Consider the following 27,902-nt stretch of genomic DNA (forward strand, 5'->3'; position numbering starts at 1 on the left):
AGAGACACCCCTCTTGGGAATATTTTATGACCCACAGATCGTAATGTTTATAACCAGGCTACTTCCTGAGAGACAACAGAGAAAATGTGCTAACGGGTGCAAATATGTCCTTAGTTTGGAGTAGAAAGCTTCATTAAGCCGCGAGTTGCTGCAGACCAGAAATGTGCAAACGCAGTTGTTTTCCTGTTGGTTTCATTAAGGAAGTGAAGATGGAATGTATTACTGGGGGTTAGAAAGTGCAGCCTGCTACCACTGATCTAAATACAATGTGAGAGGTCCGCCGCACCATATGGGATTATTTTGCTCCGAAAGTTTGCTTTCTGAATGTTATTTTTGTGTGTGTGCCTGGGGAGGGTGGTGGGGAAGAGCCGCTCTTCGTCGACCTGTAAAATGATATTAAGGGACGGTTCTGGAGCCGGTACGTGAAGTGTCGCTGTGTTTGGGACACTCTGGGCTGATCGGTGTGCACAGATTGGAAGAGAGCAGAAAGCTGATGTGAGCGACTGGCAGACACCAGGAGACCGAGGGGTGACAACTGGACAGAGCGGGAGCAAACTCCCAATCCCTGACATTATTATTTCCAATGTCAGCCGAGAAGCGGACGGATTTCCGAACATCTGCCCCGCTCTGATACGGCGGGAGGAAATCCCTGATTTTCCTGTTTTCTGGAGTAACGGTTGAATGCAAATCCAGGTTATATATATATATCAAAAACAAAAAGCAAGTTCTTCCCGAAGCAACTCTTATCCGCTTTAAAAAAACAATATCTCCCCCGCCCCCCCCCCCGGCACCCCCCACCAACCCTATTTGAGGTTGCTCCCGTTCCCATCTTCATGTCCACTTGCATTTGGGAGCAGGACGCGGCGCAGAGGAGAGCCTCCCCCCATCTCGCCCTTGTGTAAATCCGGTTAATTGTGTTTGGGGATCTGGACCCACTCTGCTGCAAATCTGGGACCTGTAAGATCGCCGCAAGAAGACCAGGAACAACAACCGCAAAAAAATATATAGTCCCAATCTGCAGTGGCGGGTGCTGGAGAAATGGAAAGTGTCACTTACTCGCTTTTAGCAACACTGGGGCTTTTGCTCCTGGTCACTCAATGCCCTCGGTCTATAGCAGCCCAGAGAGGGAAGGTAAGGAGCCGGCTCACAGTGGCAGCCCATGCTCTCTCTGATATATTCTACCTTTTCTAACCTGCTGCTTTCGGTTAGTACTCTGGTGTGTCGTTTTCTGATTCTGTGGGAGGGAACTGTACACTTGTGTTCTTGCCATGTTTTTATCTCAGTGGCAGTTTTTTTTCTCCCCCCTCCGTGCTGAAAGTAGGTTAAATCATTTGTTTTTCCACAAATGTTATTGAGCTACCCACCGCCGCCCCTCCCCATCAAGCAAAAAGAAGGGGGCGGGGGGGGGGGGGGGAAGTAGTGGGGGTTGTGACTTTTGGATAGCAGATTGTTGTGGTATGGCTAGAGGGCAGGAGGATTTTTATTGTTGGGGTGGGTTGAAAGACTTTGTAACTGAGGCATGACCAGGGGTAACAAGTTTGCTGAGGCAAAATATGGAGGTTTTTGCTTCTTACATCAATCTGTGTATTTTAGCAAGTTGCTTTATTTTGCTGTATGTTGAAATAGGGGATGGCCTTTTGCCAAGTCCAAAACCAAAGGGGGAGGGGATAGGAACTGGGTGGGGTGGGTTGTAGTGGGATGAGGGCTTCTGTTCTGATGTTTTCTTTACTAATTACAAAAATTGGTTAAAGAAAATCTTAGTAACTAACGCCTTTATCAGAAAACACAGGAGTATATCTTAAAATCTAAACTTTTCATGGGTTCAATTTCTTCTGTATGTTGTTTGCAGCGCCACGGTTAATCACGCCTGTAAATTCCTGTCTGTGCTATACTAGCACAATGCTCAAATAGTGCACACAGGAACTAATGTGACTGACTATGTTAAGCGGGTGTGCTAAGCATGGCACAAGGTGGAAATGAAATCCTGGAGTGTCTAGTTAGCATTTTAGAAATTTCTGATCGCCCACTCAAAAAACTGAAAGATCATTCCAAACTGGCTGCATTATAATCCTTATAATAATGTTTTGCCGTCACCCCCATCCCATCCAATTTTCACAGTTTTTCTCTCTTCTCTCCAGTGTTGGCTGTGGCTCAGTGGGTAGCACATTTGCCTCTGAGTAAGAAGGTTATGGTTTCAAGTCCCACTCCAGGGATTTGAGCATATAAAACTAGGTTGACACTCCAGTGCAGTGCTGAGGGAGCGCTGCAGTGTTGGAGGTGCCATCTTTCAGATTAGAAGTTAAACCGAGGCTCCGTCTGCTTTCTCAGGTGGACGTAATAGATCCCATGGCACTATTTTGAAGAAAAGCTGGGGAGTTATCCCCAGTGTCCTGGCCAATATTTATCCCTCAATCAACATAACAAAAAAAAAGATTTTCTGGTCATTATCACATTCCTGTTTGTGGAGCTTGCTGTGCACAAATTGGCTGCCGCATTTCCCATATTGCAACAGTGACTACACTCCAAAAGTCCTTCATTGGCTATAAAGTGCTTTGAGACGCCCGGTATTCATGAAAGACGCTATATAAATGCAAATCTTTCTTTCTCAAGGGGCTGTCACAATATCTGCTCATGGTATTTGCGCATGGCAATGAACATCTACAAAACTTCACTTCATTATTAAATTCATAAGGGACGTGAACATTAAAAAATATGTAGTATGGATATAATGTGATTTTCATGGTGCCCTGTGAGTGATGCTTCCCACCAGTGAAGTTACTTCATATTATATGCTAGCGGGGGGAACCCAGGCTTTGGCTGATTGAAATCTGGGTGTTTGGAAAATCAAGGACAGAGGCCTTTTTTTAAGGCCTACGAGCCAACTAGGAAACATCAGCACATTGCTTCCTCAATCTACTAATTCACATCCACAAGACCACCAAGGATCAACTTCCATCCTTAATACATTTAAGAAAGGAAAAAATAAATTGTCTACTATTGTTGCTATGGCTACAACAAAATATAAGGATTGGCCATTCTGGTGGCAAACTAAATAGAAGATGCCATGCTGTGTGCTACAAAATATACCATCAAACCTTAAGCAGATAGCTTAGGCCATCTTTCGTGTTCTGTGAATTGGCCAAACATGGATCACTTTTTAATTCTGTTCAAAATAACTTTTTGCTGGTTGAACTAAACTCACATTAGGTCATTTCAGGTCAAGTCACAAAGACACAAATGTAATCCAATTCAAACTTTTTTGAATTCAAAAGTACTTGTCACATAAAATGGGTTTGGTTAGTAAATTAATTATTTAATGCTGGTATTACCTAGGATCATAGTTAAGAGTGTGATATGTGCTAATGTGAGCTGTGGTTCTGACCCTGGATCCAGCACTCATTCCTGTTTTACACAACCCGCCCAATTTTTATTCCCATTGAGTTGAATGGAAAGAAAATCAGGTGGGTTCTATAACAGGCGGGCAATCTGCTTCACCAGTTTACAGCTCAAGAGGTGAAGCTGAAAATGACCCCCATCTTGTCTGATGTAAACATTTTAATTTTTCTCCCCCCCCCCCCTCCGTTTATTAACAATCTTAGAAACATCAAAGATGCGACGAGCTGATAGAGCTGACGACAACTACAGCCTGTACCTCCTGTGCGATAAGCCAAAATCTCCTGTGTCCTCGAGGCTTCCTGAGGAATAGGCAAGGCTTCGGGACCAGAGACTGCAGGTAGTTTCCATTAAAATCAACATCTGAAGTCTTGCTAAACCACTAATAATTTGATTTACCAAACTGCACAGCTCTAAATGCATATGGAGGATATACTGCAGAAAGATATCTCATGGTTATAGCAATACGATTATTTTGATATGTATAATATGATCACTGTACACTGTAGCCTGATTTAACGAGGCTGTGCTGGTGCTGCAGAGCCAGATTTGTGGTGCGCATGGGTTAGGAATTAGAATGTATGAGGTTTGCAAACTACATTTTGGGATGGTTAATCTTGGGACCACAACGAAGCTGCACTGCAGAAAAGCATGAGGATCGTCGCCATTGAATATTTAAATCAAGTCCCTCACAGAATGTCACGTTTTGGGGGTGAGATTTCACCCCCTGCATGCGTCTTGCCATAGAAAATGGGTGCCGCAGTAACCTTGAGATCTAACATGCTTCTTAAAGGGAGATTATGGTTCCACAGCAGTTGTTACAATTTTTATTTAATTTGTATTTTCAATTAGATTGTGGTGCATTTTGCTTCATGCCTTTGATAGTTTTGATGGGTAGTCCACCATTTTAGCATTTTGGAGATTTATTTTTCTGTAAATATTTTCCTTTATTATTTCTGGTTGCTATTGCCATTTAAATCACACCATTAGTGGTGAGGAGGGTATTCATAAGAATAAGAACATAAGAATTAGGAGCAGGAGTAGGCCATTCAGCCCCTCAAGCCTGCTTCACCATTCAACAAGATTATGGCTGATCTTCGATAGTTGACATCTTGACAGTTCTGATAGGACCGCATGACTTAGATGAGGAGGAGTTCATGACTGGCCAACACATGTAGGTGCAACACCTGAGATGTATCCCTCACACCTGTCAATACCCTGAGACCTGTGCTTTTAGACCCCTTTGCACCTCCCTGGACATGGCAAAGGGAGACCTGACTTTGCCACTTGTGCTTCACAAGAAAGACGATGACAGTATTCTGGCATCTGCTACAGGATGGCCTCTAGAACAGGGTGAACTCTTCCTGTAGCAGTAAAGGTTACCAGAGCCTGAAGCTTACATGTTAGTGGATCCTTCCAAGCTACCACCGCACATCTTCCGGATCACCCAGTCTGCAGTGCACAAAGTATTAAGCAAATAATAAATGCTACATTTTCAAGGAGCAATGCCATCATGACTTTCCCTGTGGAAATGAGGCATCAGCTTGCATTAGATTCCTCAAGTGCAAAGCTTCATAAATGAGAGCCATGTGAGAACCAGGGCTCCTGGTATCTAACCCCATGATTACATGAAAGGGAAGTGTTTGCACCCAATTAATGTTCAGGTGGAATCTGACCACAAAAACATAATTAATCACATCAGTTGCCATTATCCAGGATGCAGCCACGATGTCATTATTATGGGGCAACCCACAGCGTTTGCATGATTTGAAAGAGATGAATCATTAGGTCAATGGCTGTGGACCCCAATGGGAAAATCCCTAAAAGCAGAGGAACATCTCATACTGGAAACCTTATTTATTTGTTCCTGGGATGTGGGTGTCGTTGGCAAGGTCAGCATTTATTGCCCATCCCTAATTGCCCTTGAGAAGGTGGTGGTGAGCCGCTTTCTTGTACCGCTGCAGTTTTTTTTCCCAAAATATACTTTATTCATATAACATTTTCACAAGACATTGGAAAATAGCTCAGTACCTTGCAGTCAGCAATTCTATACAATTCGTTTGGATGCTGGCAGCAGTTCTATACAATGCACTAGGTTGCATTTCATTTCAAGGTACAGTTTAGTACAGTCCGTTAATCACGTTACATGTAGTACTGTGAAAATGAGGGTATTACATGGTGCAGATGAGAACAGATTTACATTAGATTCCAGGATACATTTCAATACTGATCACGAATCACGTTACATGTAGCACTATGCAGATGAATGCAGTACACGGACCGGATGGGAATACATTTACATTTCTTATGAAGTTACTAAACAGTGCAGAGACTTTCATTATACATGGCACAACACAGGTGTTTTTCAGTACATGGTGCTCTATGTATATAAGCAGATTAAACAAGTACAGCCCGAGGGGGGTCTGATTCCATCAATGGGGTTTATCGTGGCGGAAGGGCCCTAAACTGTGGCTCTTCGGCATCGTGCCTTTGCGGCGACTGCACCAATCTTTAGTGCATCCCTCAGCACGTACTCCTGGACCTTGGATTGATCCAATCCGCAACACTCGGCCATGGATATCTCCTTGCTCTGGAAGACCAGCAAGTTTCGGGAAGACCAAAGTGCGTCCTTCACCGAATTAACTGCTCTCCAGCAGCAGATGATGTCTGTCTCGGCGTGTGTTCCTGGCAACAGCCCGTAGAGCACAGAGTCCTGTGTTACGAAGCTGCTTGGGATGAACCTCGACAGCAACCACTGCATCTCCTTCCAGACCTGCCGTGCAAAGGGGCAGTCCCAAAGGAGATGGATGACAGTCTCGTCCGCACCACAGCCAACTTGGGGGCAGAGTGCTGTGTCTCTGAAACCCCGGCTGTGCATGAAGGATCTGACGGGTAGGGCCCACCTCACCGCCAACCAAGCTACATCTTGATGCTTGTGTGAAAGCTCTGGCGATGAGACATTCTGTCAAATGAGTTCGACAGTCTGCTCGGGGAACCGTCCGACAGGATCCATCATCTCCTTCTGTAGGGCGTCCAGGACCTTGTGTGCTGACCACTGCTTTATGGCCTTGTGGTCAAAAGTGTTTTTCTTGAAAAACTTTTCTACGAAGGACAGGTGCTGAGGCATGGTCCAACTAGTTGGAGCGTTCCGCGGCAGTCTGGCCAGACCCATCCTTCGCAACACTGGGGACAGATAGAATCTCAGCACGTACTGACATTTGGTGTTTGCGTACGAAGGGTCTATGCACAGCTTGATGCAGCCGCACACAAAGGTGGCCATCAGGATGAGGGCCACGTTCAGAACGTCCTTTCCCCCCTTGTCCAGAGATTTGTACATCGTGTCTTTGCGGACATGGTCCATTTTCGATCTCCAGACGAAATGGAAGACGGCTTGGGTGACTGCCACGGCACAGGAGTGGGGTATGGGCCAGACCTGCGCCACGTACAACAACACCGAGAGCACCTCACTCCTGATGACCAGGTTCTTTCCTGCAATGGAGAGGGAGCACAGCTTCCACCATCCCAGTTTATGTTTTGCTTTCGCGACACGCTCCTTCCAGTTTTTGACGCACGCCCCGTCCGCTCCGAACCATATTCCCAAAATCTTGAGGTAAGCTGACTTTACGGGTGAAGGGAATAAAGGATCGGTCGGACCAGCTTCCAAAGAACATGGCCTTGCTTTTGCTGCGATTTATCTTCGCTCCCGAGGCCAGTTCAAACTGGTCACAGATTGTGAGCAATCCGCGGACCGACTGCGGATCCGAGCATAAGACGGTGACATTGACTATGTCCAAGGAGGTCTTGACCTGAGCGCCTCCGCTGCCTGGGATTGTCACCCCCCCTAATGCCTGCATCCTTCCTGATGGACTCGGCAAAGGGCTCGATACAGCACACAAACAAGGCAGAGTAGAGGGTACAGCCTTGCCTGACTCCAGACCTGATCAGAAAGCTTTCAATTTCCCACCCGTTGATTAGAACTGTGCTACTGATGTCTGTGTAGAGCAGTTGGATCCAATTGCGGATGCCCTCCCCAAACCCCATCTTGGAGAGCATGTCCATCAGGTACGTGTGTGATATCCTGTCGTCCGTGCGGTGAAGGTACTCCCACAGTGCTGATAGGGAGTGATTCCAGGATTTTGACCCAGTGTCGATGAAGGAACAGTGATACATTTCTAAGTCATGATAGTGTATAACTTGGAGAGGAATTTGCAGGTGATGGCGCTCCCATGCACCTGCTGCCCTTGTCCTTCTAGGTGGCAGAGGTCGTGGGTTTGGGAGGTGCTACCGAAGAAGCCTCGGTGAGTTGCTGCAGTGCATCCTGTAGATGGTACATACTGCAGTCATGGTGCGTTGCTGGTGGAGGGAGTGAATGTTTAAGGAGGTGGATGGGCAACTGCTTGGTGTTTCTCGTGGCCATCTCCACCTGGAAGAAAATTGTAGGGTGCAACTTTGTCACAATGCAGTTGTGTGTGAAAAAGGCAATAGCTGTGTGCTATTCTTTAATTGATACATCCCAGGTCATGCAGCACTTTGCTTTGTGTCATGCTTGATGGGACCCGTAAAAAATGTTTGTGAGTGCACTTACCTTCAGCTTTCTCCTGATATCAGCAAACGTCTTCCTCATTTGCAGCCAGGCCAGAAAGATCTAGGTGATTGCATTATCATCAACATAGGCACTCCCTTGGAATCAAGGAAGACTTGCTTTCACTCTTAAAATGAGTCCTTAGGTGGCTGAACAGTCCAATACGAGAGCCACAGTCCCTGTCACAGATGGGAGATAGACGTTGAGGGAAAGGGTGGGTGGGACAGATTTGCCGCACATTCTTTCCGCTGCCTGTGCTTGATTCCTGCTTGCTCTTGGCGATGAGACTCGAGGTGCTCAGTGCCCTCCTGGATGCACTTCCTCCACTTAGGGCGGTCTTTGGCCAAGGACTCCCAGGTGTCGGTGGGGATGTTGCACTTTATCAGGGAGGCTTTGAGGGTGTCCTTGTAACGTTTCCTCTGCTCACATTTGGCTTGTTTGCCGTGAAGGAGTTCCGAGTAGAGCGCTTGCTTTGGGAGTCTCGTGTCTGGCATGCGGGAAATGTGGCCTGCCTAGCGGAGCTGATCAAGTGTGGTCAGTGCTTCAATGTTGGAGATGTTGGCCTGGTCGAGGACGCTAATGTTGGTGCGTCTGTCCTCCCAGGGGATTTGTAGAATCTTGCGGAGACATCGTTGGTGGCATTTCTCCAGAGACATGAGGTGTCTACTGTACATGGTCCATCTCTCTGAGCCATACAGGAGAGTGGGTATTACTACAGCCATGTAGACCATGAGTTTGGTGGCAGATTTGAGGGCCTAGTCTTCAAACACTCTTTTCCTCAGGCGGCTGAAGGCTGCACTAGCACACTGGAGGCGGTGTTGAATCTCGTCGTCAATATCTGCTCTTGTTGATAAGAGGCTCCCGAGGTATGGGAAATGGTCCACGTTGTCCAGGGCTGCGCCATGGATCTTGATGACTGGGGGGCAGTGCTGTGCGGCGAGGACAGGCTGGTGGAGGACCTTTGTCTTATGGATGTTTAGCATAAGGCACATGCTTTCATACGCCTCAGTAAATACATCGACTATGTCCTCGAGTTCAGCCTCTGTATGTGCGCAGACGCAGAAGTGGTCCGCATACTGTAGCTCGACGACAGGTTGGGTGGTCTTGGACCTGGCCTGGAATTGGCGAAGGTTAAACAGCTTCCCACTGGTTCTGTAGTTTAGTTCCACTCCAGCGGGGAACTTGTTGACTGTGAGATGGAGCATGGCAGCGCGGAAGATTGAGAAAAGGGTTGGAGCGATGACGCAACCTTGTTTGACCCCAGTCCGGACGTGGATTGGGTCTGTAATGGATCAGTTGGTAAGGATCACGGCCTGCATGTCGTCGTGGAGCAGGCGGAGGATGTTGACGAACTTTTGGCGGCATCCAAAACGGAGGAGGACACTCCATAGACCCTCGCGGTTGACAGTGTCAAAGGCCTTTGTAAGGTCGAAGAAGGCCATGTATAAGGGCTGGCGCTGTTGCCTGCATTTTTCCTGCAGCTGTCGCGCTGCAAAAATCATGTCTATTGTGCTCCGTAGGGGATATAATCCGCACTGTGACTCCGGGAGGAGCTCCTCGGTCACAGGGAGAAGTCTAGCTGATTACTGTAACTTGGTGGGGCACCTTATTTTACATTACGTGTAGCCTTCAACCCTAGCCTTCTTTGGTCCATTTCCTTCATATTCAATGTAACTGATTTTTAACTGCACTTCGCCAAACATTGTTTTAAGGTTTTAATTTGTTGGTAAAAATCTTTGGCCAGATGTAATAACGAGGCAGCCCAACAGATTAAAAAGACTGACAGAACATCCAGAATGTTTACATGTTGGGAATTTGATCTATAAGCAGCCCAACCTGAGAGGCCATATGTTATTTTGAGAGTAAAATATCTTTTGTATCTTATGGTTTCACATTATGTTTATTTTATTAAAGTTATTGTTAATACATGTAGAAGTTTTGAGATTAATTTAACTAAGATAGCTTACTAGTCAATAGTTTGATGGCAGGACTGATTGCAATATACTCAAGGGATTGTACTACAAGCATTTTGCCAAGTTATATCTGGCAAAATGCTATTTCCTTAATACACTACTGATTTTTCAGTACAAGGTTCATTAATGACAACGTTGCAGTTGTCAACATACAAAGTCTTAATGTATCTATTCCTCACTGAATTTCTCTGATCACTATGTACAGTGACATTGTAGATACATTATGAAGATTCCCTCTGGCTGGTGTTTCTCGAAAAATCATAGACATACTAGAAATACTGGCTGGAGGAAATCTTTGTGAAGGCCTCTTTGATGTCACTACACTTGGCGACTGGTATAATTCTTCCTCAGTGTGTGATCGCTTTGTAACATATACAAGATACAATGTCACGATTTAGTTCACCAGGTCCAAGGTGGTTTCTGTTAGCTGTGTCAGGAGTAGGGATGTTTATTGCTGATTCTACAGTGTTCAGCTCCATTCACAACTCTTTGATAATGAAGAAGCCATGCCCGTCTACAACAGGACTTGGGCAAAAGCCAGGTTTAGCCTGACATTGATGCCACATAAGTGGCAAGTAATGATAATTTCCAACAAGAAAAGACCCAACTGCCTACCCCTGTTCTTCAACATCGTCACCATCACTGAGTGTGTCACCATGAACATTCTGGAGGTCACAATTGTCCAGAAACTGGAGCAGCCATATCACACGAGGCTGAGTATACTGTTCATCCCTTGATCTCTCAAAGGCTCTCCAGCAGCTACAAGGCTCAAGTCAGGAGTCTGATGGCTTTTGCCCAAGTCCTGTTGTAGACGGGCATGGCTTCTTCATTATCAAAGAGTTGTGAATGGAGCTGAACACTGTAGAATCAGCAATAAACATCCCTACTCCTGACACAGCTAACAGAAACCACCTTGGACCTGGTGAACTAAATCGTGACATTGTATCTTGTATATGTTACAAAGCGATCACACACTGAGGAAGAATTATACCAGTCGCCAAGTGTAGTGACATCAAAGAGGCCTTCACAAAGATTTCCTCCAGCCAGTATTTCTAGTATGTCTATGATTTTTCGAGTAACACCAGCCAGAGGGAATCTTCATAATGTATCTACAATGTCACTGTACATAGTGATCAGAGAAATTCAGTGAGGAATAGATACATTAAGACTTTGTATGTTGACAACTGCAACGTTGTCATGAACTCACCTATATGGATGCAATTGCAACAACTCTCAAGAAACTCGATGCTATTCATGATAAAGGGCCAACTTGATCAGCCCCTCGCTACTTTATTCAATATCTCACTCTTCTCGGTGCACTGTCTCTGCAGTATGTACTGTGTACAAAATGCAGTTCAAGAACTCATCAAGCTGATTTCAACACCACCTTTCAGCTCTGCGACTTCAACCATCAAGAAGCACAAGGCCTGTGAGATCATCACCTCCAAGTTCTCTTTTAAGTCATATATCATCCTGATTTAGAGGTATACTGCTGCTCCTTCAACATTGCTGGGTAAACATCCTGGAATTCCTATCTATCGTCAAAGCAGCATCAGCATAAGGACTGCATTAGGTCAAGGTGTTGGCTCCCCACCACCTTCTCAGGAGAACGAGGATGGGCAACAACTGTATCCCACAGTCAGCCAACCTGTGTGAGAAGTTGAGGAGTGGACACCATGTTCATTTCTATAGGGAAAAGGAAAATAGGAAAGGGTATCAGACTAGGCCATTCTCAGCTCCTGGTAGCAGAAGTTGGAGTCACATTAGTAGAGTGCTGATACTTCAGTGGATGATTGACAATGAGGTTGATGGTACAAGGGTAAAGGACCATTTCCCATATCTCGGGAGCCTCTTAACAACAAAGGCAGGCATTGACGCGGAGATTCAACATCGCCTCCAGTGCGCCAGTGCAGCCTTCGGCTGTCTGAGGAAAAGAGTGTTTGAAGACCAAGCCCTCAAATCTACCACCAAGCTCATGGTCTACAGGGCTGTAGTAATATCCACCCTCCTGTATGGATCTGAGGCATGGATGATGTATAGAAGGCACCTCAAGTCGCTGGAGATATCACCAACGATGTCTCCGCAAGATCCTGCAAATCCCATGGGAGGACAGGCGCACCAACGTCAGTGTCCTCGTCCAGGCTAACATCCCCAGCATTGAGGCACTGATCACACTCGCTTCACTGGGCAGGCCACATAGTTTGCATGCCAGATACAAGATTCCCAAAGCAAATGCTTTATGCGGAGCTCCTTCATTGGAAATGAACCAAAGGTGGACAGCGGAAGCATTACAAGGGGACCCTCAAAGCCTCCCTGGTAAAGTGCGACATCACCACTGACACCTGGGAGACCCTGGCCGAAGACCGCCCGAGGTGGAGAAAGTGCATCCGGGAGGGCGTTGAGCACTTCGAGTCTCAATGCAAAGAGCGTGAAGAGGTCAAGCGTAGACAGCTGAAGGAGCACGTGACAACCCAGCCCCACCCACACCTTCCTTCGACGAATGTCTGTCCCACCTGTGACAGGGTCTGTGGCTCTCGTATTGGACTGTTCAGCCAGCAAAGAACTCACTTTAGGAGTGGAAGCAAGACCTCCTCGATTCCGAGGGACTGCCTATGATGATGATGACGATGACAAGGGTAAACAAAGGTGTGGTGGGATTTCCATTAGCTGTGGGCACTGCAACAAGAAAAGAGTGGAGTGACATTCATTGTTAAAAATATTTGCCACCAACGTTTCAGTATTTTAATTATTAAAGTAAAACTCTAAAGGGATCAAAGCTGATTTAAGATTAAAAATTTTCTCTGTCGGAACTCTTTTCTCTTAAGAGTACATCACAGTGTACAATTTATGAAGGCGTAATGACAAGGTCTTCCTGTTAAGCAAAATATTTTTAACATTTATTTGTTCCTGGGATGTGGGCGTCGATGGCAAGGCCAGCACTTATTGCCCATCCCTAATTGCCCTTTAGAAGTTGGCGGTGAGCTGCCTTCTTGAACTGCTGCCGTCCGTATGGTACTTTGCAGCAGTTAAGAGTCAACCATATTGCTGTGGGTCTGGAATCACATGTAGGCCAGACCAGGTAAGGATGGCAGATTTCCTTCCCTAAAGGACGTTAGTGAACCAGAAGGGTTTTTATGACAATCTGGTAGTTTCATGGTCACCATTACTGATACTAGCTTTGTATTCCTGTTTTATTTAATTATTTCATATAGTTAAATATATTTAATATTTTCATCATCTCTGTTCTCTGCAGTATTTTAATGATTTTATGGTTTATTATGTATTTAAATTTAAAGTTTTACTGTGGACTTGGGTGGAGAACAGCTGATTACACAGACTGGTTGCAGACATATATGCAAGAAGAAGGTCACAGCATCCAGGTGTTGCAAAGGTTTTTGGAGTCAGGCCTGCCTTGGTGAGTAATGAGGGTTTGATTCTCTAAGTGATAGAGACAAACTTACTATAGTGCTTTGTATTATGAAATAAATCAAGTAATAATTTTTCATTTGCATAATCATCATCATAGGCAGTCCCTCGGAATTGAGGAAGACTTGCTTCCCCTCTTAAAATGAGTCCTTAGATGGCTGAACGAGCCACAGTACCTGTCGCAGGTGGGACAGATAGTCGTTGAGGGGAAGGGTGGGTGGGACAGGTTCGCCGCACGCTCTTTCCGCTGCCTGTGCTTGATTTCTGCATGCTCTCGGCGATGAGACTCGAGGTACTCAGCGCCCTCCTGGATGCACTTCCTCCACTTAGGGCCGTCACAGTGTGGACAATTGTCTCTTGTTTCACTCAGAAGTGTGCACTGATAAGGTTTGTTCTGTGACAATTATTATGTTTTCTGTAGACCTCAGTATTATAGGTGAAGTGTTCAATTTTTTTTGGAACAATATGGCAAGTTCAACATCCTTGAATTGTTTCATATAATGAATTGGGTTTTCGAAATGAGTCAAAGGCTAATTGTGTGTAACTGCGTTGATTAAATCATGAACTGCAGATCTGCATTTCATAAATTCTATAATTAAATACTTTGAAGTTCCCAAGGCTGACCTGTTTGCACCATGCTTTAGATAATTTGACTTCCTTTCTCAAACATTACACATAACAGTAGAGATAACTCCTGGTGTGGTTTGGGGGGACTACCTCTGGAATGTGGCTTGATTATTCTTGGGGTGGCTTGGAGGATCCACCTTGAAAGAAAGCAAGACTTACATTTATATAGCGCCTCTCACGACCACCAGACGTCTCAAAGCACTTTACAGCCAATGTTGTACTTTTGGAGTGTAGTCACTGTTGTAATGTTGCTTGGGGATGGCATAGGTATGGGCTTGATTGATGTTTCTACCTATTCAGCCTTTAAGGTAGGCAAACTAGGTAGATATAGTGTATGGTTGTTGTCGCCCTATTGCTACTCCCATATAACCAGATACAATTTTCATTTAGTTTAGATTCTTTAATCTGTTATCATTAAGTAGCTAACAATTAGAACACTAAGCTGATAAAAACTTGAAGTCTATTTAGGGTATGCTGCAATTACAGATATTAAGTAGGCTTTCTTTTCATAGCTCAAGGTTTAGACTACGCAGTTACATTTTGGTAATTTGTGGGTGAATTGGATTTAGCTATGTGACTCCAATACAGTGGTCTGGAAACAAATAACAAGAGCTGGCCCTCTTGATGAAAAACGGTGGTGTTTTCTCTTTTCAAAATGGGTTGTCCATGCCCACACATAATAGTGGTATTAAGGTCTGACAGCTAGCTTTCAGTAGAGTCATCAGTTTACAGACTTATCGGGACTTGCATTTTGTTTCTTTCATTGTCAGCAAAGCTTTACTTGTTGGTACCAACAATGGCAATTTTTCTAAAGGAAAACCAATCAGAATTGGAGCCAAGTCCAGCGAGCAGAATGAGATAATGAAGAATAAAAGATTCTGAAATGTGTTGTGAATTTGGCCAATAACATTGTGCTAATGATTTGGTGATCATGACTAGAAAAATTGAAAAATGCAATTGTACTTTGACATTCGCTCAAAATTAAGTTCAAGCAAGGATTATACAATATTTAAGAAATCCATATCGAGCATTGTGTGACACTAATTCATTGACATCATCTCATGGAACAGAGTAATTTGGATTATGTATTTTGCTTTTTAATGAACAATTTCCAAAATAAAGTATATCATAACATGTTAAATAAAGGATAACACACAGCTTGAAGTCTGGATTGGGATTGTGACAATTTAAAACAAACCGTTAGCAGTTTATTGATGACATCAGAATCATTTCAGAGGAAACTGGAAATATGTATCGCTACAGATATTAAACACAGCAGCAAAAAACTTCTTAAACTATAACAGTAAATGGACAATCAGTGAACCAGGAATAAGACCTTAGAGTATGCTAGTGGGGATGAAACTAAGGATAATCAGCAAATAGCTAATATATTCAATGAATACGTTTCTTGAAGCATTTAATGGAGAAAGCTATACACTAAGGTGCCCTGTCTTAACTGAAATAATCCATGTAGATTTATCAATTTCAAATTCAATCTGAGGGATGGTCTAGATGAACAAGTCCTTGGATGAAATTTAACCCATCATTAGAGCCAAAAATCCACCATAACCCCAGTAAGAGACCGGCACCACCCTGGAAAACAGTTGAAAGTGGTTTGCTCGGGCATACCAAAATGCACCTCCTACTACAAGTTCTGGACGATAGGAATTACTATGGACAGATCTGGCATAGACAACGTTTTTCAGGCTCAACCGCATAGTGTTTAATAAAGTTCAACCGCACCACTAGTAAAACAGTACACAATGGTGTAATACAGTACAAAAGTACAACCCTGGCTTGTCCAACAAGCCCCTGCCGTGTCAAGTTACCACGGCCTAACATATAATATACTGTACACAAGAAAAGAATCTTCCCAAACTAAACTCCTATGGTTTGGCTAGGGCATACAACACCCCTTCACACAGCTAAGTGGTCTTAAGGATGTGTAGGTGTGGACAATGCTCACCTTGATTGCTCGTGGACTTGCTTGAAGCTTCTTCCCATACGATGTGGCTCCTGGTTCTGTACCGCCGATGCAGTATTCGAATCCCAGTTTGAGTTGTGGTCCATATTGGGGTGAAGAGGCTCAGATCTTCGTGATGTTCCATCCTTCCGTCACATGGCGGAGTGCTCGTTTCTTGGTGAGGACGATGAGGCGAGCGAAGTAACAAGAGAGAGAAAACTATCCAAAACGGCTCTTTGATGTACCCCTCCAATAATTAATTTGTGGCCTCTTCCCACCTTCCGGTTCCTGGCTTTCGTGGTAACATAAGGTGCTTCACATTTGATGGCTTCTTGATATGTTTTAATGTCCTTAATGGCCGGTGATGGCTTTTGATCTCTAAATTGATCTAGTTAACTGGCTTATTTCCATACAGACAATGGGCCAGCCATTTCCTGCTATCCACCAGTTGGGAGTCAACTTCTCGGGAAATTGTTTCCCCAAGGAAGTCTGATTATACAGCAACCCCTCCCCTTGATCAGTTGGGATTTTCTGTCCATCACAGTTCACCTGGGCCACTCCCATCTTTACAAACAGAGTGTTGAACAGAGATTTGTCCTTGTATCCAATATTTGTCATTAAAGTTCATGGGAACTGAGCCGAATGCTACACAGTGGAGACGTGGTTGTGGTGGCTCCTAGCTGTTTCTGAGAGTCTCTGACCTGCCTCGTAAGGGGAAACATCTCCAAACAGTCCTTACAAGGCAAATGTCATTTGGAAGATGGAGCCATAGGCAAGGACTCCTTCACGCCTGAATCAGATGGAACCTACTGTATTGCTGGAGGCTGGTGCACTGAATGAGTTGAGGCTTGCTGGGGAGAAAGTGGGCCTCACCAGTGGAGTCGAGGCCAGAGTCTGGAACCCTAAAGGAAAGTTGAATAAAAACAAATATATTCTCTCATTAGCCCCCTTATACAAAGGACAGAGGCTGGGTCCCATGGCTAGGATCTGGGGGGAGGAGAAACGGGCGGGGTGGGAAACTGCCTTTAGCGCTATCGACTGGAATTGCTGGCCACATGGGGCAAGCGGTACATTGGAAATTCGAATATAGCGGCACCTGTGCCTGCCTGCCCCATGCAAATTAGGTGTTCTTCTGCCGATCTTGCAAACTCTGGTAGGGTCAGAACTGAAGAGCACCAATGGGCACGATCCTGGTGTAGCTCCCTAGATTGTGTCCTGAGGAATTTTGGGGCCCACATAATCTAACATACTTTTCAATTCAAAAGAGCTGGCACTGACTGAATGGGCCGAATGGCCTTCTGTGCTGAACTCTTCTATGATTCTATGAAAAGCTTTTGATAACATTCCTCATGAAAGATGCTGCTGAAGTTGATAGGAGTGGGATTTCAAAGTAAACCTAGATATGGGTAAGGAATTCGCTGAAGGAACAAATGCAGTGGGAGTAATGTCAGGTTGGCAGCTGGGGGGGAGGGGGAAAGGTGACGGGGTGGGGCAGTACTGAGCAAAGTGTCTCAGGTATTGGTGCTGGAACACCTACTGCTGCTAATCTACATTTACTACTTGGAATCAGAAACCCAATGCAAAACGGTCAAAATACAGGATGTACTAAACGGAGCAGGGGTGGTGCGGAGAGCACAACCATAGTCGCGATGGAGGAAACAAACAGGAATTTACAACGGGATTTAGGTAAAATCTGTAAAAGGACAAACCAATAGCAGATGTCACAATGCCATTGTGAGTTGGAAGGAAAAATGAGTTTGACAATTGCGGAAACAACTAAAGGTGAAAAGGAACGTGATGCAGGAGTGAGAGTAGATTTGACACTTTCAATACCAAATCACCATGGAGCAGCAATAAAGAACACAATTACAATGCTAAATTATATTGCTCCGTAAAATTGCCTGCTCGCCAACCGTCGTAAACCAGACATATTATTTTCCACACATTACTTCTATGTAACATTATGCCCTGTTTCTCACAAGCAGAAGGATGCCAGAGAATCTTAGTATGGAAGGAGGCCCTTTGGGCCATCGTGCCTGTGCCAGCTCTTTGAAAGAGCTATCCAATTAGTCCCACTCCCCTACTTTTTCTCCACAGCCCATGTCCTCCATTCTAAGTGATATTTTTGCTATGCTATGTTTAAATTCACTGTAATCAACAGCACAAGGTTTCAGTTTGAATCAACCTTTTGAATCCTTACTGGCCATGTAATTAGGATAAGTAAATAATACTAATAAATAATACGCACCTTTGAGATAAGGTTTTATCATGTTGAAATGCTTCAAACAATGTATTACGTCTGGATTACGACTGTTCTGTTGATAAATATATTGCCATTAGGCTACTAAATAATGTTTTCCAAATGAGCTGTTGTACATCTTGCACAATACATTTTTAGATGCAAAATCTAAAACAATACTTTCATGCAATGTAGTAACCCAGAGAGTGGTGAACCTGTGGAATTCTCTACCACAGAAAGTTGTTGAGGCCAATTCACTAAATATATTCAAAAAGGAGTTAGATGTAGTCCTTACTACTAGGGGGATCAAGGGGTATGGCGAGAAAGCAGGAATGGGGTACTGAAGTTACATGTTCAGCCATGAACTCATTGAATGGCGGTGCAGGCTCGAAGGGCCGAATGGCCTACTCCTGCACCTATTTTCTATGTTTCTATGTTTCTATTTTTGCCTATCCTAGAATGCCCTGGTGGATCAACAAATCCCTGCAGTGGACATGGAATGTGCTTAGATGGAATATCGGGGAACGGAAGCTGCATTTGTGAGGTCAGTCTACATTTCTTAAAAGCATATTAATTTTATCGCCTACTGAAATTGTGACATTCCTTTGAACGTAATACAGTTTGACACTCTAACTTCATAGTTTGGGAAATGTTAACCTTTTTTCTGTGAGGGGTTTTGTTTTGGAAACTAATTTTGTTTCCAGTGATGGTGTCATCAATGACTTTTTATTTTGTGCAATCGATTGTTTTATACTAATCTTTCTCAGCTACCTCAGTCACCTGGTGTTGGATTATTTATATATAATTCAATTGGCAGTCTTTATACTCTTTTGTGCTGTAATACTCAGATTGTCATTATAAGCACAGCTCACCAAGTACTGCAGAAGCCTGTGAATTTTGTACAGTGGACAGTTCACTTGCTTTCGAATATAACTTGCTTGTTCCTGTGCAGCATAATGTTAAATAAAGCTTCAGCTAACAGTATTTCTGCAGATTCATGGAGAGGGTTCTTTCCTCAACCTAATTCAACTGTGGTTTCCTTTTGCTACAGCCTAAGTACAAAGGAAATGCCTGTGAGGAGTGTGCAGATGAGGAAGCATACGGTCCTGACTGTGTTGTGGGTACGAAGATTCTTTTCTGTAACTTAAGAGTTAGGATAATATTTTGAAGCTCACTCATTGAAAGTTTGGCATTAGCACAAAATGGGTGACAAGTTTGACACGTCGCCCAATTTATCCTTTCCATTGCCGAAGATCAATTTCATCCCCATTGATTCAACTATGAATATTTTTCTTATAACAGTTACATGCTACATTCGATATATAAAAAAAACTAAATATATATATAAGTAGTTTTATATATATATATATATATATATATATTTAGTAGTTTTATTTATATATATATATAAGACTAAAACTTAAACAAGCTGTTGAATAAATTAAGAAATTGTAGTGTATTTCTTTAATATTTTTTTCTTAGATGGAAACCGTTCTGTTTTGATTTCTTTGACTTTTTTGCAGATGAAATTGCTCTCCGGCAGTAGGGTAGAATGGGCAATAGCGAATCAGTAGCCCACTTTGCACTCTGCTGGATTTTCGGTGGGTGTATAAAATGGGCAGTCAATTCACAATTGCCCTTTCGGTACTGCCGCCAAAGATCAAATTCACCAAGGAGGTATTTTTTTCTTCGTGTGTTTTTTAAAATATATTTCTTCCCCTTTGTCTGCTCGCTTCACACTTTCAGCCAGGATGCCACCCTGAGTGAGTCATGTTCTTTCCTGCCCCCTTTTGCTCGTCACCGGAATGTGTGTGTTGCTGCTGCTGCTTTGCAATATTCCAAGTTTCCATTTACAAATATTTCAGTTCTGTTGAAACCAAAATCAGTCCATGCCAAAGAAAAATTAACATATTGTCAGAGAGACACCACACTGAGAGAATTAGCCTAAAATTGTTCATGTATCACTTATGCAAATGTGTTCTTATGACCTTCGAGACCAGCTTAATTTCGACATTCGATTTATTGCGCATCGCAGGAAGCATGCAGACTGGCCTAGACAGTATAATATTTGCTGATCATTAAACTCAGGAAATATCTGGGAGGGACAACTCTTTCCAGATAACTGCACAACACAAAATAACATAGGGACACTGACCCTGAGTACTGAGGGTATTTATAGACTAACGTCAGCTGCATCATTGTTTTTTCATAATCACTATGCTGCAGAATAGAAATATCCAGATTTAGTAGCTTTACTGTAATATTGATCCTCAGATGAGCCAATCGCTCTAATAGTCTGGCAGAATCGGGGTGGCAATCATCCTTTGCAGTGATTACGCCTGTAGCACATTCGCTGTGTGCCAACAACAGGGAGAGTTGGCTTTGCTACATTTTGCAAGGCAAGTCACGCTCCTTAATTTTGGCAGAGGACGGGCAGGTATTGGCAATTGCTGCATTGCCAGACATAGCTCCAGTTATTTAGAGACACAGCGTGACTCTGGATCCAGAAAATTCTCGACTACAACCATCTCAACGCAGCTGCACATGACCCAACAGCAACCTGCCATCACAGTTGCTTTTCCCAGTCCATGAACACTTCAATGCAGCTTCAGGCTGAGGAGCAGGACATCATCATCATAGGCAGTACCTCGTAATCAAGGAAGACTTGCTTCCACTCTTAGCATGGGTTCTTAGGTGGCTGTATAGTCCAACACGAGAACCACAGTCTCTGTCACAGGTGAGACAGACAGTGGTTGAAGGAAAGGGTGGGCGGGGAGTCTGGTTTGCCGCACGCTCCTTCCGCTGCCTGCGCTTGATTTCTCCCCGCTCTCGGCGACGAAACTCGAGGAGCTCAGCGCCCTCCCAGATTCATTTCCTCCACTTAGGGCAGGGGAGCAAGACAAACACTGTAAAGACTCACCAGCGGGAAATGCAATTGTGGAACTTATAGCACATGTTCACTATAATAACAGTGCATGATATAGATCTTTATATTTCTCCATTGTATGGACAGTGTTTGTTGAGTACGGCCTTGGAAAAATGTAAGTGCTGGGAGGGGCCTGAAAGATAGACGGTCAGCTTGAAGGAATGTGTGGCATGTTCTTGCAACTACAATGTATGGGAGTTCTTACGGAAAGCCAAAGTTGGTCAGTGGAAAGAAATGTCCATTACTGGAAGTAAAAAAAGAAAGAACTTGCATTTATATAGTGCCTTTCATGACCTCAAGGCATCCCAATGTGCTTTATAGCCAATTAAGTACTTTTGAAGTTACTGTTCTAACATGGGAAATGCTGCAGTGCACTTGGGCACAGCAAAGTCCCACAAACAGCAATGAGATAATGACCAGATAATCTGCTTATCTGTGATGTTGGATGAGAGGTTAATATTGGCCAGGACACCGGGGAAAACTGTCCTGCTTGTCTTCAAATAGTCCTATGGGATCTTTTCCTTCTTCCTGAGAGGGCAGACGAGACCTCGATTTAACGTCTCATCTGAAAAACAGCACATCCGATAGTGCAGCACTCCCTCAGCACTGCACTGAAATGTCAGCCTAGATTATGTACTCAAGTCCATACCACAGGTCTACTTAAATCTCCCTGCCAAGACATTGCATCCATCAATTTTGAGCTCCTGTAGTCTTCTTCCTGTTGCCCTTCAGGGCTGTGAGCTTTCCAATCATCATGCTGCTTGCTCACTCCTCTTTGGATGGTAAAACTGTGCAACAGGACTCTAGAACCATTCTGCAACTGAGTGGTCCAAACAATGGAATTGTTGCCTTTGCATTCTTTTTGTTTGCTTCACATTAGGTGGCACGGGCCTCCTTCTTTCTGTGTTCTTCTTGCTGAATGGGGCTTTCCAGTTGGAGTCATCAGCCATGGCCTCCTGTGGCTAGGATACTCCCTGCCACGACTCGCTGGTGAGTCTGAGACTGTACGGGCCTTAGTTAGCCCCACAGTTGAAATGGTGTACACATCCTGACTTCGCCATTCAAATTAGGCCCCCAATCCTCTGGGGTGGGTGGCCTTCCCCGCCTCCACCATCCCAGTCCTTGAATTTACCTGTAAACCAGCCTGCAACAGGCGGCATAAGAACATAAGAAGTAGGAGCAGGAGTAGTCCATTTGGCCCCTCGAACCTGCTCCGCCATTTAATAAGATCATGGCTGATCTGATCATGGACTCAGCTCCACTTCCCTGCCCTCTCCCCATAACCATTTACTCCTTTATCACTCAAAAATCTGTCTATCTCCGCCTTAAATATATTCAATGACCCAGCCTCCACAGCTCTTTAGGGCAGAGAATTCCACAGATTTACAACCCTCTGAGAGAAGAAATCTCTCCTCATCTCAGTTTTAAATGGACGGCCCCTTTTTCTAAGACTATGGGCTAGAACCTCCACTTTTTTGCATACTTAACGCCCATTTTACTGCTGAAATGACGTTCAACGCCCATGTATCGCCTATTTTGGCACAAAATGGAAACTGGCGGGCATTTTTAGGAAACTTATCACCGAGCGTTACTTTCCCCATGTGCTTATCGCCGGGAAAAATATTACTGCCCGCCCACTTTTTTTGGGCGGAATCATCAGAATGGGTGAAATCAACACCCATAATATCACCCAGCATTACTTTCCACACGGAATTAACACCGAGATTCAATAATACCGCCCGCCCACTTTTTTTTTGTCGTAAAGAGCACATTTGGCGAAACTAATGTCCAGGTGATCGGCCACCGTCACTTTCACTACCTTGCACACATATCGCCCACAATATCACTTGCCCAAAAAAACGCCCAGAAAAAGTGGAACTATTCTGTATAAGGCATTTTTTAAATCGCAGGTCACTTCATTCAAAAGTCTGCCTCAACTTCAGGGGAGTTTGCATTGACTCTGGAGTTCTTTTCAATAGACATATTTTCAGACTCTGGACTATTGGGGGAAAACTCCAGGTGTATTTTAGTGAGGAAATCATTGCTTCTGATCAATCGCTATTACACTTTCAATGCAATGGGGCCACCAAACAATAACTGTGCTTAAGCAGCGCTTCAGATGTCTTGATCACTCAAGAGGGGAGCTACAATACAACCCTGAGCAAGTAGGTAAATTTGTGGTCGTGTGCTCGATGCTGCACAGCCTGGCTATCAGGACGGGCCTAGAATTGCCAGAAGGCACTGATGCTCCACCTCAGGAGAGAGAGGAAGAGGACAATGAGGGGCTGGACGCTGACCTAGGGCCAGACAATCAGGCTGGCTATGCAACCATGCCCATGAACCCCTCCAGACCGCAGGAAAGGGCCTGTGGTGGCTACATAGCTGCAAGACTCTGACATGAGGAGCTGATATCTGAACGATTTTCCTGAAAGAGCGTTGATGTGAGTGACAACGCTACACACTGCTGTGTGTGTGCAGCTCAGACATCAATGGTGCCCATCATCTTGGTGCCAGTTAAAGTTAACATTGATTGAAGTTAAGTTGTATTTAACCCTTTCATGTTAAGAATCACTAGTGTGTAATGGTGCAGCTATCTGAGACAATGCGCAACAAGGTTATGTTCACTAAAAAAAAATTTATACAACATTGGTTTGAAATCATAAGTATCACACCCCACTTTTTCCACTATTGACATCAATCAAATGTTCAACATGTCCACCAACACAGAATACAAAGGTAAAGCAGGGAGATGGTCCCCTCCCCCCATACATTGCAACAAATTGCATACACCCAGATGGAGATATAACACAGCCATCACCTGCAGGCATGCACCTCACTTTCCTTAACCCCCCTCCCCTCCTTCTCCCCACCTCTACTCCTTCCCCGCCTCGCTCCACGGCACTTGGCCGAGGAGCTCCCCAGGCGGTGCCTCATTGGGGGGGATGAAGGCAGATGCGGTCGTTGCACAGGTACAGGAGAGGGGGGGTGCCAAGGGGGCAACATTCTCTGATGCAGAAGCAGGATCTTGGTCCTTGCTCTCATCTGTCGATCGCAGTGGTGGTGCGGAACCTAGAGGTGGAGTGCCGAGCTCGGGGACCACTGGGAGAGTGCCAGCAGTGTTCCTGGCTATCGCATCCAGGGACTCCGCCATGCGCGGAATGTACTCGGTGTGGCCAGTGTCGGGATATATCCCCCAATGCTTCGATGAGCTGGTCACCAATTTCTACAGTCCTCCTGGACAACTGTACCATCTCTCCGCTGTCATGTGGCGCTCGTGGAACAGACCTGCCGCGTCCACGAGACCTCCGCGGGGTCGGCGCCGTCCTGGGGACAAATGGGGTGCCCTGTGGCGAGGTGCTTGGGGCCGGTACCTCCAGAGTGGAGGCGGGAATGACCGGAGGACCACTAGATGGCCTTGGGGTGGAATGGCTTCTGGAGCGTGGCGATGCAGGTTCCTCGAAGTCTGCGCTCTCATCTGTGGAGAACCGACCCAGCGGATTGATGGGCGCAAATCGGAGCTCTTCAGCACCAGATGTTGGATTGTCCGGAGAGTTGGGCCCCACGCCCCCACCTTCTGGCCTCTGTGGTCTTGCCTGGGGCCACGCTGCTGGCTAAGTTGCAAAACACAAATGAGGTTATTAGAGGAGAAGGGGATGCTAGGATCACAAGGTGAGTCCAGCGCTACGCACAGCATATGCACGACAAAAGCACTAGCGCTCTCAAAATCATCACAGACATCACATTTCATGACCATCAACACATTTGCATTGCAATGATTTTCATTAGGCCATCATTTTTTCTATGACAATTTTAGAAATCATCTATCATATATGATTGTTCGGATGTGAGTGGGTGTGGCATCTATTGACTTCACATCACGCAATGGTGTAAGCTTTACTCACATGGCATTACTTCAGGGTCTGCAGATGCTTCCGTGGCTGTCCGGGTGTGCTTCCCCACGAGTGCGAGCACCCGCTCCTCCATCTCAGTGATGTCGCTGGGGCCCCCCACCTGTTCGCCTCTGCACGGACCTCATCGTCGATAGCTTCTTCTATAAAAGGTGACAGGACAACATTGCATGATATCATTGCTCGGTACAGAGACCGATACAACACATAACCGACAGATGTAATCATGATTATTATAAAATTATAATTCTTTACCTAAAGATGTGCGCCGTGACCGCAGGCTTTGAGTAAAACATTCCCGGTAAAAGTGAAAGACCTCACATCTGATGATAGTCACTCATGACTGTTACAAATCAAATTAAATAAATACATAAGTACATGTAAATCAATGTAATACTTATTCTTGCAGATCCCACAAGGTCGTTCCATCGTTTGTGGCATTGGTTGCCCTCACGAACCTCGTTGGTTGCCGACGAGACCACCTCTGTTATCTCGGTTCATATCTTCTGGTATGCCCTTGGGGTGGGCTTCCCATGCCCTCCTTGTGTCAAATCACCCCAGCATAACTTGACCTCCTGCAGGAGGGAGGCATTGCCTCGTCCGAGAACCTCCTGACTCTTTTGCACCCTCCAATGTGCTCCTCTCCCACCTCACTGCTCTCACCAGCGTCAGTCTCCATAGCGTGCTGTGATGTCACCTCCTCTCTCTCCATTATAGGCCAAATTTGGGCAATTATGTAGCTGTTAACAGCTAATTTTTGTTTGCCTACTTGCTGTGAAGCTCTAAAGACTGCCTCTTCCTCCCAAAGCAGCCACACCATACCCAGACACGCCTTCAGTCCCTCTGAGCTCCCTCTCTCTCTGTCTCCTCTTCTGCGCATGTCATGATGACCCTTGACCTCCTGAATCGCGGGAATCGAGCGTTGCCATGCCGTTGCTAAGGACGGCCAAATTTTATGACAGAAGGTCAAAAAATTTAACGGTACCACCCATTTCATATCGCTCGCGGTAACGCCCATTTTAAAAAATGGAGGCTAGGTGCTTTGAGAATGGGCGAGAAGCCGGCGATCTGAAAACCCTTTTTTACCACCCACGGCAGAAATAATGCCTATTTTTGGGCAATAAGCACAAAAGTGTAAAATCTAGCCCTATGTCCTCTAGTTTTAGTTTCCCCTATGACTGGAAATATCCTCTCTGCATCCACCTTGTCGAACCCCCTCATTATCTTATAAGTTTCAATAAAATCACCTCTCATTCTTCTGAACTCCAATGTGTATAGGCCCAACCTACTCAACCTATCCTCATCTCCGGAATCAACCTAGTAAACTTTCTCTGAACAGCATGTATATCCTTCCTTAAATACAGAGACCAAAACTGTACGCAGTACTCCAGGTGTGGCCTCACCATTACTCTGTACAGTTGTAGCAGGACTTCTCTGCTTTTATACTCTATCCACTATGTCGAGGAACCAACTAGAGGGCTGGCCATCCTAGACTGGGTGATGTGTAATGAGAAAGGACTAATTAGCAGTCTTGTGTGCGAGGACCCTTGGTGAAGAGTGACCATAACATGGTAGAATTCTTTATTTAGATAGAGAGTGACACAGTTAATTCAGAGACTAGGGTCCTGAACTTAGGGAAAGGTAACTTCGATGGTATGACACGTGAATTGGCTAGAATATACTGGCGAACGATACTGCAAGGGTTAACGGTGGATAGGCAATGGCAAACATTTAAAGATCACATAGATGATTTTCAACAATTGTACATCCCGGCCTGGAGTAAAAATAAAATGGGGAAGGTGGCTCAACCGTGGCTAACAAGGGAAATTAAGGATAGTGTTAAATCCAAGGAAGAGGCATATAAATTGACCAGAAAAAGCAGCAAACCTGAGGACTGGGAGAAATTTAGAATTCAACAGAGGAGGAAAAAGGTTTTAATTAGGAGGGGGAAAATAGAGTACGAGAGGGAGCTTGCTGTGAACATAAAAACTGACTGCAAAAGCTTCACGAGGGAAGACACAAATTACCTTCCGGAAATATTAGGGGACCGAGGGTCTAGTGAGAAGGAGGAACTGAAGGAAATCCTTATTAGTCAGCAAAGTGTGTTAGGGAAATTGATTGAAGGCCGATAAATCTCCAGGGCCTGATAATCTACATCCCAGAGTACTTAAGGAAGTGGCCCTAGAAATAGTGCATGCATTGGTGATCATGTTCCAACAGTCTATCGACTCTGGATCAGTTCCTATGGACTGGAGGGTAGCTAATGTAACAGCACTTTTTAAGAAAGGAGGGAGGGAGAAAATGGGGAATTATAGACCGGTTAGCCTGACATCAGTAGTGAAGAAAATGTTGGAATCAATTATTAAAGATGAAATAGCAGCGCATTTGGAAAGCAGTGACAGGATCGGTCCAAGTCAGCATGGATTTACGAAAGGGAAATCATGCTTGACAAATCTTCTAGAATTTTTTGAGCATGTTACTAGTAGAGTGGACAGGGGAGAACCAATGGATGTGGTGTATTTGGACTTTCAAAAGACTTTTGACAAGGTCCCACACAAGAGATTGGTGTGCAAAATTAAAGCACATGGTATTGGGGGTAATGTATTGACGTGGATAGAGAATTGGTTGGCAGACAGGAAGCAGAGAGTCGGGATAAACGGGTCCTTTTCAGAATGGCAGGCAGTGACTAGTGGGGTGCCGCAGGGCTCAGTGCTGGGACCCCAGCTATTTACAATATACATCGATTATTTAGATGAAGGAATTGAGTGTAATATCTCCAAGTTTGCAGATGACACTAAGTTGGGTGGCGGTTTGAGCTGTGAGGAGGCTGTAGGGTGACTTGGACAGGTTAGGTGAGTGGGCAAA

General features: G+C 44.8%; 1 protein-coding gene across 6 annotated transcripts in view; it reads left to right on the forward strand.

Annotated features, from left to right (window-relative positions):
• Positions 1–364: 364 nt before the first annotated feature.
• stab1 (stabilin 1) overlaps positions 365–27,902 on the forward strand; it is a 271,384-nt gene continuing 243,846 nt past the window's right edge. For 4 of the 6 annotated variants that reach the window (XM_070895414.1, XM_070895415.1, XM_070895416.1 and 1 more), the window contains exons 1-5: positions 365–1,131; positions 3,600–3,733; positions 13,245–13,363; positions 18,662–18,747; positions 19,255–19,324. In XM_070895414.1, coding sequence (XP_070751515.1) covers positions 1,039–1,131; positions 3,600–3,733; positions 13,245–13,363; positions 18,662–18,747; positions 19,255–19,324 — 502 coding nt within the window. In that variant the 5' untranslated portion in view covers positions 365–1,038. The remainder of the gene's footprint in view (positions 1,132–3,599; positions 3,734–13,244; positions 13,364–18,661; positions 18,748–19,254; positions 19,325–27,902) is intronic. The other 2 variants (XM_070895419.1, XM_070895418.1) reach the window with 2 other exon arrangements.

Source organism: Pristiophorus japonicus, chromosome 12 (assembly GCF_044704955.1).
Source record: "Pristiophorus japonicus isolate sPriJap1 chromosome 12, sPriJap1.hap1, whole genome shotgun sequence".
Lineage (NCBI taxonomy): Eukaryota > Metazoa > Chordata > Chondrichthyes > Pristiophoridae > Pristiophorus > Pristiophorus japonicus.